At 34.0% G+C, this 12,599-nt stretch overlaps 2 protein-coding genes across 2 annotated transcripts in view; one reads left to right on the top strand and one right to left on the bottom strand.

The window, feature by feature from the left end:
* Positions 1–82: 82 nt before the first annotated feature.
* LOC107196799 (aflatoxin B1 aldehyde reductase member 4) lies at positions 83–6,198 on the bottom strand. The gene is made up of 7 exons (XM_007251459.4): positions 5,894–6,198; positions 3,483–3,670; positions 1,911–2,015; positions 1,725–1,821; positions 1,536–1,635; positions 737–866; positions 83–469 (listed from the first exon to the last, which is right to left on the bottom strand). The coding sequence occupies exons 1-7, from the start codon at positions 6,153–6,155 to the stop codon at positions 308–310; spliced, it is 1,044 nt and encodes a 347-aa protein (XP_007251521.3). The 5' UTR covers positions 6,156–6,198; the 3' UTR covers positions 83–307.
* A 5,377-nt stretch (positions 6,199–11,575) lies between these two features.
* megf6b (multiple EGF-like-domains 6b) overlaps positions 11,576–12,599 on the top strand; it is a 95,330-nt gene continuing 94,306 nt past the window's right edge. The window contains exon 1 of the mRNA XM_022682263.2: positions 11,576–11,850. Within this exon, the coding sequence (XP_022537984.2) occupies positions 11,762–11,850 (89 nt within the window). The 5' untranslated portion in view covers positions 11,576–11,761. The remainder of the gene's footprint in view (positions 11,851–12,599) is intronic.

Here is a 12,599-nt window from a genome sequence, read left to right on the forward strand (position 1 = left end):
TCATCCAACCCGGTAACGAGTAACGATGCAGCTCATAAACAATGTATCAGAGTAAACGTATTAAACTCATCCAAAATATGTGTCAATCTTAAAAACAGTTTTTTATTTAGAATATTAAATATATATGTTACAATTTCATTATCTCAGTGTTTATCTACAATTTCATTACACTTCAAAAGTTTGTAACTGCATGTTATTAAATGCTCTTAAATGAAAAATAATTTTGTTTATTGCATTTTTATCTTGAACAATACAGTTATATAAAAGTTACAAGATTAAAGACGTTCTCCTTAAATATGGTCAAAATCTAACGGAAGTAGTTGGGACACTCATAGGCCACCAGATTCCAGCCCTGCTTGAAGGCATCTACAACTTCCTGCTTTAAAGGACCTTCTTCAGTTGCTGTTAAGTTCTCTTGAAGCTGCTTCATGTTGGACATCCCAATGATGACACCATCTCCAAGATCCCCCTGAACATAATCAACCAAAAAAATGATCAATCAAAGTTATTCCAGGAGAATTGAGAAATGTGAATCACCTTCTATGTAGGACCCACTATCAAACCTCGCTTTAGTTTTGATTATACTGTATAATATATATATATACATATATATATATATATTATACCACTGTATAATCTCACTCACAAGATAATACCTCACAACTTTTACAGATGTAGGCATTCCCAAGCTGCTCCCTGAGGCAACACTTCATAATCAGGACCGAGGTGCTCCTACCTTCAGCTGAGAGTGATGATAAATCCAGCGTATGGCGGCTGATGCTATGGTGGGCTTCTGTGAACCGTATGCTGCTTCAAGAGCCTTCATAATCACATCTATGGCTGAGAAATGGCTCTCCTTCCAGTACCTGAAAAAATCAAAAATAAATGTGGATAAAAATCACCTTGAACACTTTGTATCATAATATAGTAATCAAAGGATTAAATCCAGCCAATTAAATCAAACCATTTTTCTTTCCTGACTGATCGACTATATGGATTATTTTCACAATACTGTGCCTTCTGGCCCTCAAAACATTCAAAAAATGATTTAAGATTGTAAAATCTTAATGTAAAATCTTTTTTCATTATGTAAAAATTGTCTGCATTGTAGATGTATACTAGTCATCCAAACTATGAAGAAAAACATTATTTAGTAAAAAAAAAAAAAAAAGTGTTAAACAAAAAAGAATATGTTTTAGATTTTAGATTTTCTTAGTCAGCTTTATGAGGTAGAGTCACCTGGAATTCAGGCTTTCAGTTAACAGCTGTGCTGAACATCAAATTATTTTGGTTATTTTAGGGATAATTATCTAAATCATACGTACTCAAAATAAGCACAATCCAGCAGCAATTATGTTATTCTGATTCTTGTGTCCAAAATCAGTGACTTCTTTGCTTGATTTAGGTGTTACTTAACTCATTTTAAGACTTTGCCATTGCTTTTTGTAAGAAATCTTACTAAGAAAATTGTGTTTACCCCATTGGCAGATTGTTGCCAATGGATTTTTTGCAGTGTAGAGTTACTGTATTATAACCTGTCTAGGTAAACAGCAGAAGAATGACTTTGAAAGAAGCGTCCGGCTGGCTGGCTTCCATCTTTCTCCTCATAATGATGCTTCCCAGTGAGTAGACCTCCTGTCCAAATAAAAAAAATCCAGCTTATTTACAAAAAAACATTAAATATGGATCTTAAAGAAGGAGAAGTAATTCTAATGATAATTTACCTGCGAGAGGATTGTACGCATTGAAACGGATACCAAAGTATCTCAGGCATGGGAGCAGCTCTGTCTCTACTTGCCGCGTGGTTGCGTTGTACATTCCCTTAGTGAAAAATCAAAAACACATCAAAACTTGATGCTTAAAATCCATAATTTTCTGATAATTCACTTGAAGATGCGTTTCAGGTTCACCTGGTAGACTGTAGGGAGCACCCAGTTGTTGTGTTTGCAGATGCAGTAGATTTCAGACACTTCCCAGGAGGCATAGTTAGATAATCCCAGCTCTTTGAACTTTCCCTGGCAATAGAAAACCAAAGTTGCATATGTTTCAAACATGAATAACAGTATGTATTTGATTCTACATCATTATTTAGCTCCATTGATCATATATGAACAATTTGTAGTTCTATAATTACAGACTGTAGTCATTCTGTCTATGATACAATGATCAGGACCACCACAGATTTAAGGATTCAAGATTTCAAGAAGATTTATTGGCATTCACATCACATGTGGTACACAGTCCAGTTACAACCAAAAGAGCAACTGTTTAAATAGATAAATATAAAATAAAATAGAATAAAATAGATAAATACACAAAAATAGGGAGAACAGACAAGTAGCAGCAACATAAAGTCCAGAATGCAAGTTTGCTTTATCAGCATGAATGATTATTAATATATATATATATATATATATATATATATATATATATATATATATATATATATATATATATAATAAAGTCTCTTAGTGCAAGTGAGCAGGTATTATTGAGTGGTGGCTCATTCTCAGCACTACTTCAGCTAACTGAGAACGTTAAAGGAACATTTAGCAACATTCTGAATATTACATAAAATTACATAAAAATGTCTCATTTTTGTTAGGAAACGTTACTGATTTCTAATTGTAAGTGTAAGAAAAAATATTTAAAAATAAAATAAACAAAATAAAAAAATGGCGCTTTCCTTAACTTCATTTTTTCCTGAATAAAAATAAATCAAACAGTTCATGTCCACCAAACCTTTTAGTTTAGATTTATGTATATTTTTATATTTAAGAATTTGTGATTGACTTCTCTTACTGATCTGAACAGTGTAGTAGAGAGTGGACAGACAGGCAGCTTCTCCCAGTGTCCTGCAGGAGAGTCTCTAAAGCCCTCAAAGTTTTCAGAATATAAATAAGTTATTTGTGTATCATCTACACTTGTAGCCCGTATACAGGCTGCTAAGGCCTGTTAAGGGGTTAAAACTGTGAAGAATCGCACTTGTTCTTCTTAAGATGCACGTTTTTATAGTGGATATTTAAATGTAAAATAAATATGTAAAATCATGTATAAACTATACAATAAGCAGGTAGAATACCACCAGAGTGAGCCCAAGTGTGCTATCTGCTCCGTGTGCTTAGTGTCTCACCTGCCCCAAAGTGTTGGAGCTTTTCCATCAAACTTGGAGGCTTAATTAATTTACGTTAAAAAAAATAAAACTGCACTACTGATTCCAAATTAATCATGTGCGCTTTTTTAAAACTGGCAGCCTTAGAAAAAAAAACATGTTTTAAGAAGGACTGTCGAAGTTAAAAGTTTAACCAGATAAGATCCAGATATGAAACACTTGCTAATACAACTGGTGGAAAATCTCTATCTCAGCTGTAATAAAATCTGAGTCGTAAAGCAATAAACAACTTGTCAGTAGTTGTGCGCAGTATGATTCTGGTAAGCAGAGCTTGATAAGGTGCTTTATGAACATGCTGGGTTGCTTCTACCTCTTTGTGGAGCTCGTTGCAGGCCTGCAGTGTGTCCTGAATGGGGGTCTGGTGGTCCGGGGCGTGCAGGTAGAAGATGTGCACGCTCTGGGTGCGCAGCTTCTTTAGGGAGGTCTCCAGCTGAGAGCGAACACTCTCTGGTTTTAGGGTCTTGCCATCCCAAGGGTTTGCTTTGGTGGAAATTCTAACTGGATGACAAAAATATGGAATATTTGGAATCATTTTTGGTCAAGATCTTTTATTCAGTCTATCCTTTACTGGATCCTTAAAAATAATATATAATACTTCTGGCATTCCCTTGTAAAAGAAGTGTGTATTTAAAATATATTTTTTAAATTACACGTAACATGGAAAAGTACATACTTTTTTAAAAATTAAAATATGTAATTAAATACATATTAAGTTTACTATTTTGGAACAACTTACGGCAACTTAAGTATATTTCAGTTGTTTCAGTAATTAAGCTATAGTTAAACAGGACATAAAAGCATTAATTTGTGCTTTTGAGTGCTTTTTTCGTGTAACTTCTGCAAACTTAAGTAGAATTAAGTATTGTTTTTAAACACCTTATTAATACACTTGAAGAATATTGTAAATGTACTACTTTGCGTATTGATGCACATTCTGTGTTCACCTTAATGACACTTAAAGTGCATATTAAGCAGTATTTAATGCCAGTATATATATTTTTTTTTCTATCAGCACAAAGTAAATAATGTAAAGCATACCGCTTAAAAATACATTTTATGGAAATACATAGAAAGTATATTTAATGACTATTATATATACATAAAGTATATAAAATTGAAAATGCACTTTTAGTATTCTTTACCTAATTAGAACATAGCTTTTAATGCTTTTGAGTATATTTCCTTTTCACAAGGGTTAGCACTGACTCTTGCAGTGTCCTGGCAGTATATTAGCTCAAGGTTATCTGCAGTAGTTAGTGATATAGAATATATTTTTAGTGCAACCTTTACATCAAAGCACTTTTATAAGTGGCTCTGGAGAAGAACCTCTGCAAAGTGTCATATATGTAACTTATGAGTTAATAACTCAACAATGCAGCAATACAAAGACCTCCTGGCTGCATTAATCTGGGCTGTTGTTTAGTTTAGGCCACTGTAAAGGTGACCAGCCAAAACAATAGATAAGTAATTCAAGATTAAAAAAGCGTACACTGTTCCTGATTGGTGTGATGTTTTGTGCTTTTTTTCATTTGAAATATTAAGTTTTTATAAAGGCATAATCCAAAGGTAATGCTTTTACTTTTGAAGCAACAACCAGTCAGTTTGGTGGGAATATATAATTGTGTAACTGCACAGAGTAATTTTAAAACATGCACTGTGGTGTGGATTTGAGTGAGGACTCTTTGAGTGTTGCACTCTGTTTTATCTTAATCTCTATTCTGTTCTAATTCTACATTTATTTGGTTTATTTATGTGTAAATGAGCAGATTAGGAGTGAGCTTTCTGTTCTAATAGCAATGTTATATAATATGTTCACAGTAGCTCTTGTATGGAAAAACGTCCAGAAAAACTTCCCGAAAGACCTGTTTTTAGAAATAATATATTTAAATCATTGGAGGGATGGCCATGAATGCACATACATGCATGCCCCCTTCCTACTTGTAAATACTTGTGTTTTTAATTTAACAGAAAGAAATCTTAATATGAGATTAAATCTCACTATTTTGAGATACTAAAGTCATTATTTTGAAATGCTGTCATTATTTTGAGATATTATCTCATAGATTTAAGATAGTGAGTCTGTATTTTGAGTTACTATATTATCTTCAGATAGTTAGTCATTTTTCTGAGATACTATCTCACTGTTTTGTGATGCTAAATCGTTAGATTAAGATAGAATATCAATATTTTGATATCTTGAGTGATTATTTTGAGATGCTAAATTGTTATTTTAAGATACTATGTCTTTATGTTAAGATAGTGAGTCACTCTTTTGAGAGAGTACATAATTGTTTTCAGATGCTAAGTTGTTGTTTTGAGATATTATGTCATATACTATCTTAATGTTTTGTGATGCTAAGGCGTAATCTTTATTTTTTTAAATTAGTTTAAAACACTGCAAATGTGTTGAGTACTAAGATTATAATACACTTAATAATGACAAAAATAAGTGTTGTTTTTTTGTAGGAATGCTTTAATATATGTTACAGAAAAAAGAAATAGATACACAAAAACTACTTTAAGTACAGTTTACACTCACATAGTTACTGCCTACCATGGTTCTTATGATCATGGTATATAAGTCGGATCACTGACTTATTAAAAAGTCTGTCGAAAATACTATATTGCAGTGCCATTTCTCCAGTATCATGTAGTATTAGTACAGTATAGTCCTAGCAGAGTATTTAACCAGACTCCCTACAGACACATCAAAGTCCATACCTGTCTCAGGAAGCTGCATGTCCCCTATCACTGTCTCTGACTGTCCTCCTGAGTACATGAAGGCAGTGTCCAGCTCCTGGTGTCCTCTCTTCAGAAACACCTGGACCATCTGTCCGCTCAGCTCCGCATCAGCGCGACCCCCGAACGAGTTGCCCCCCAGCAGGGTCGCTGGGGGTTTGGACCGGGCTGTCTGAGAGGAGGACATGCTGATAAACCGTCTGAGCTGAGCTGGGATCAGTCCTGCTCTCACTGTAAACAGCATAGCAGCGACTCACCTGAGCTGTACTCAGTAGAAGTGAATAGTGAAAGTGTGTAATGTGAGGGACCGTGTGAAAAGATACGACACAGATTAAAAACGAAAAAACGGTATTTTGGAGTTTATTTTGGACATTATTATTATTATATATTTTTTTATAATTGTTTAAGGCTCATGTGTTTGGTCTGTGGTTGAGAATAACAAAACACCCCTCTAAAACACACTATTTGTTCTTCTACATAATGGCTCTGATTTCTCATATTGTTCCTTCTTTTTCCACAAGATGTCAGAAAAACACAAATTATACAGGTGAATCCCTGAAGTTGCATTATAATAAGCCTTAATCACCTGTTACCTACTGCTGAATATATATATATATATATATATATATATATATATATATATACATATATATATATATATATATATATATATATATATATATATATATATATATATATATATATATATATGTATATATATATATATATATATACCAGAATTCTGTGCGTTTTGGCTGTCAAAATATTTAAAATAATCATTTTTATTAGTTAATTTTCTGTCTGTCCGACATGCTGGACAATGACAGAGTAGATTTTTTTTCTTAAACCAAGACAAGTAACCTTAATAATCCTAAGCTAAGTACAGAGACAATATGAGAAATGTTAAGTAAAAGCTAAGAATTAGATTTTTTGATTAAATATTTAATTACTGCATCAAGAAGTTTCCAGAGTTGAAAGAATGGTTGAGTGTTTTTGGGATGGGGGGACTGATCCCCCCAATTAAGACTAGACAATAGAATGGACTAGCATTGGCCTACTGGATCATTGTTATGGTATCTTTTGCAATACTAATATTGCAAAGGAATAAACCCTATATAACCCTATTCCAGTGTTTTAAACTATGGCTACGTTCACATTACAAGCCACATTGCTCAAATCCAATTTGGCTATCGTGACTGTTCACATTCACAAGTGTAAGTGAGCTGTATCTGTGTGTAATGTGAACGAATCTATGTTCTATGGATTGGATAAAGATCCGATTTAGGACAACATGTAAAAGTGATTTGAAAAAATCAGATTTGGCACATTCACACAGCCATAAAAAATCAGATCTAAGCCACATTGAGCGAAAAAATCAGATTTGAGTCACTTTAGCCTGGTAATGTGAACGCAGCCTATGTGATCTGGTTACAGTTAAAGATTATTATTTGTTTTAAGGTATTCATGTAATCCAAGGGTGGACAATTGAGGTCAGAGTCCTGCTGTTTTCACACCCGCTGAACTCAGCAGTTAACTAATGAGTTGAATCAGGTGTGTTTGACTAAGAAAATCACAAAACTGTGCCAAAATCCTGCCCTCCTGGACCCCAGGTCCCCACCAACCAATTAAATTGATCAAATCTTTCAGTCTTAACCATGACATCCCTTGTGAAAAGGAAGTGTACCTAAGATTACTAAAAAGATGTTCAAATTGGGTAAAGAATACTAAAAATACATTTTCTGATTCATATACTTTATGAACAAAAATACACTACACAAATATATTTTCTCTATATTTCCATGAAGTACATTTTTAAGCAATAGGCAATAAATGAGTTTATTTATTAATATTAGTGTGTTGATAAATATATGCACTCCTAAACCTACTTGAATCTTTTAACAAAAATATACTTAATTGTCATTCAAAAAGTAAATTCAAATTATTAAAATTGTATAAAAAGTATATTTTAAAGAAACGTGTCTGTGTCTTTCCCTCTTTCCCTCTCCTATGTGTTCAGCTGAGCTCTAAATTGTATTTTATTTGCCTGCCTGGCCTCAGCATTTAGGGCCGTACGAGAAAATGACTGAATTCTCTTAATAGAGTTAAGTAAATAGAAGTGGAATTAAATTTTGCTGAAAGTGCACTAATGTGTTTTTTTCCCCAGTAGCAATTATATTTACACACACAATATGTGCATCAATACCCAAAAGCAGTACATTTACAATATACTTTAAGTGTATTAATATATACGTTTAAAAAAACATATATTTAAATCTACTTAGGTTTGCAGAAGTTGTACGAAAAAAGCTCTCAAAAGCACAACTTAATGCATTGAGGTTAAATATAGCTTAATTACAATTTAAATATGTTTAAGTTGCCATAAGTTATTCCAAAATAGTATATTTAGTATGTATTTAAGTATGTATAATTTGTAGTGCTAAAATGATGCACTTTTCCATGTTAAGTATACTTTTAAAAATATACTTGAATCACTTTTCTATTATAGGGAATATTACAAGAAATGTGTTTCTACTGTAAGCAATATATTTTCAATACAAAGAGTATTAGAACCACCATATATAGCAATATACTGTACTGATACTACTAGTATTTAGTACTTGTAGTATTGAGTCCTACTATAGGTAACATTGACGTGAGAAAGACATACATCACTCAGTAGTTTCCTGTATGTGAGGTGAGTGCTTTTTTATTGGGTACTTAAAGACCATACTGTGTTACTGTGATCCTCAGTTTGCCAAAATCAGCAGTCATAAATATTGATCTTCATAAGTGGATTTTTGTTACATTTGCCAGTACAAGGCTTTACAACAAAAACTGCTGACCAATATAAAATAATAATGTTTTTGTAAAATTTACCATGACTTCAATAAGCAGTGGCATGTTCCAAAGTAAATTTTTTTATATTTAAGTATTAAGAAAAAAAAACAAAACATTTCCGAGTACCCTCCATTTGGTTCCTAGAAACACCCCCTTTGGTAAGTGTCACAGCTTGTAAACACTTTTTAAAGCCAGTTAAATTCTTGTTTGCCTCGTTCTTCCTGTGTTTTATTCATCGTGTTTTAATGATGTTGAAGTCGGGGGACTGTAGGAGCCATGGCCATGCTCTACAGAAGGTGTGATGTTTGCTTTAAGAAATTGCTGGTATTTAATTGAATCCATTCCTCCCTCAAATTGTGAAATGTACTCATGTTTGTGCCACTGGCTACAACACAAGCTTGAAGAATGATCAATTCACCCCCATGTTTAACAGTTGAAAAGTATACCTGTTGCCTATTGCAGCTAAAATGTTCTTTTTGTTACGTATTTATTCTCCCCAAATAGGCTAGGCCAATTGTCCCACCCATTCAGCTGTTACTCTGCTGTATATCCCTCATCGCTAGTGATGCCACAACACCAAGGAGGGTGAAGACTAGCACATGCCTCCTCCGATACATGTGAAGTCAGACTCTGCCTCTTTTTGAACTGCTGCTGATGCAGCATTGTCGGGTAGCATGACAGCGCTAACGCTTGGAGGAAAGCGCAGTGACTCGGTTCTGATACATCAGCTCACAGACGCAGGCTTGTGCTGATCCACATCACCCTAGAAGGGATGAGTAGAAAGAGCACGATCTACCCACTCTCGGGGCTCCGGCAGCTAATGGCAAGCTGCATAAACTGGATTCGATCTCCCGATCTAATAGTGGAAGTTCTTTAGAACGCTGGACCACTCGTTACCCTACTGGTTTAGTACAGTTTTAAACCATCCTTAAGAACTGTTTGGAGTCACGCCATGATTTTAATTGGCTCCTCTGTAATCATTCCAGAAATTCTTTCTAATAAAAAAGTTCTAATTAAAATTTACCTCCACTCTTACTTTTCATTTTAATTTCTAAATTAAAAAATTGCTTCCCTCTTCTTATAGTCTTCTTCCACACTGTGGAAACACTGTGCCTCAACCTTTGTATTCATCTGTATTCATGGTTGTTTGAGTTTGAATGAGAAATTGATTACCACAGACTGAACAGATCTAATTCGCCCCTTTAATCCTTCCCACATGTGTTTCCACGTAATGTGCATGCCTGCGAAACACCCCCCCCCCCCACGTGTCTCGAAATACCAGTAGCTGTTTTTGTAGGTGGAACTGTGGAAGGAGGTGTTGAACCTTGACTGGCATTGACCCTTGATATTTGAACCAGTGAATACTTTGCATGCTTTTTTTTAGGCCAACTATTATGGCCCTGTAACATTTGTAATGCCTGGTACGTAACCTTCATTTCCATTCAATACAGGCGCTGAGCAAATAGGGATCTATATATTGCTGAAAAATAGCTGTTGGCATAAAAGTGGAACCCTGTATTGGTACATAGAAGCTTTTTTAATAGAGGTTCTACAATAAAAAAGGTTATTTTATTTATTTTAAGAATTATTATATAGGCTATTAATAAAAATTCTTCATTTTTTAATTTATTTATTATTTGGGTTGTCACAGTCTTATAATGTATAGAATAGAGCTGAACGTGTCTGACTTCCTCTATGCTTGCACAAAAATAAACCTATATTAGAGTAATCAAATATTTAATTATTATATTCTTGTTTTTCATCTGCTTTCAGTTTTGCTCAAATTGTGTATTTAAAATCCACAAGCTGCTTGTTAATTGATTCAGATTTCTTCATTCTGATTAGCAGACCAAAGGGAACACTGAAATATCAAACGACTGTATGGAAATGAATGGACAAGTTTAAGTACATACAGTAGTTTTTAGCATGTTTGGCAGTGTGCCAAGTCCTGCTGGAAAATGAAATAAGCATCTCTATAAAAGTTGTCAGTAGCAGAGGGAAGCATGAAGTGCTGTAAGATTTTGCGGGGAAACAAAACTGCACTGACTTTAGACTTGATAATAAAACACAGTGGATCAACACCAGCAGATGACAGACATGACTCTACAAACAAACCATTACTGATCATCAGTAAATTTTACATTTTATTTAAAGAAAATCAAGGGAGCAGAGTCTGGAGGAAGAGGGGAGAGACACACAGTCCAAACTGCTCCAGGTCTAGTGTGAAGTTTCCACCAATCAGTGATGTGTTGGGGAGACATGTTTGTCATCTGCTGGTGTTGGTCCACTGTGTTATATCAAGTCGGAAAAGCTTACAAAGACTTCATGCTTTGCTCTGCTGACACCTTTAATGTAGATGCAGATTTTATTTTCCAGCAGGACTTGGCACACTGCCCACACTGCTAAAATAATAATAAAATATAATATTTTTTTTTTGAGAGACTGACTTTTGGGTTTTTATTGGCTATAAGCCAAAATCATCAACAATAAAAGAAATAAACACTTAAAATAAATCTCTCCGTGTGTAATACATCTATATAATATATGAGTTTAACATTTTGAACTGAATTATTGAGAAAAAGTAGTTTTTCTAAAAAAAAAAATTCTATTTTTTTTAGATGGACAAATATATATCTGTACCGGGTGCTTAAAGGGTTTCCCCATATCTTAGTTTTTTTCATGAGATATTTTAGGTAGACGTGAGGTGATATTTGGTTGTATGTGTGAGAGAAAGGTGTAATGTGTGTGTGTGTGAGTGTGTTTGTGTGTGTGTGAGTGTGTGTGTAATGTGTGTTTTGGTGGGACTGACTGGTCCCCTCCCCGTTCATCTTCATTCACTGCTGGATTCCGCAGAAGCGCTCAGGAACTCTGAAGCTCTTCCTCTCTCGGTTGGTTTGGGTCGCTGCAGTATGGAGTTTATTTCTGTTCACTTGTAGTATTTTAGTATTTTAGTAACTTTGCTCTGCTGCTACTTTTCTCTCGTTCCTGGCGCTTTTCCAGCGACCTTAGAGGATGGATATTACCGTTGCACCTTTACTAATTATCCTAATTAAAGCTATCACGGCTACACCTCGCCATGGAAGAGACCTCATGCCTTACATGTGAGTAAACGACCTTTTTCTCTGATTGCTGAGGTCAATTAAGCTAGCTAATGATGCTAATAGTGCCAGAGTTTGTTTGTTTGTGTGTAGTTTGTGGACTTCACATTAGGTAAATGTTTTTATTTTTACTTTGAGCTAGGGCTAGAGGACATGTGCAACGTTTGTATTCACAGTAAATTTCTTAATTTTAGTCGATACTATAAATAATTCCGAATTAAAAAAGCCGCTAAACAGCTACAAGCTACAAACATCCTAAATTGATTAGCCACTTCATATAATTAGCACCGTAGCTTGTTAATTAGCAATATACACTAAACACTAATCAGAACTGTGTTTAAAAAACATATCACCTATATTAAGACCTTTTATATCACAATATGTAACTTCATATATAGCAATTTCAATATATTTTAAATTGTCAAATCCTACTTTGAGCAACCTGTGGCAATTCAACTTGGTAAAGTTTCCTTAAATTCCTAATCCAAATTTTAGGTTTGAGTTTTTGAGAGATTAAAGCATTGAATAAAAAAATACACCTCAAACAACGTTGCCAAACAAAGGTTTTATATTATTTAAGTTATGTCTTTACTATAATAAAAAGTTTCAGAAATGGACAATTTCCTTATACAATACAATAAAAAGGTGTTTTCAAATTTTTAAACATGTCAAGTGGTTTGTAAATGACAAAAATATGGTCTGTTCAATAAAAATCAAGTATCTCCTCTTTTATTTTGAGTGTATTAAATTAT

This window comes from Astyanax mexicanus, chromosome 24 (assembly GCF_023375975.1).
Source record: "Astyanax mexicanus isolate ESR-SI-001 chromosome 24, AstMex3_surface, whole genome shotgun sequence".
NCBI classification, from domain to species: Eukaryota; Metazoa; Chordata; class Actinopteri; order Characiformes; family Acestrorhamphidae; genus Astyanax; species Astyanax mexicanus.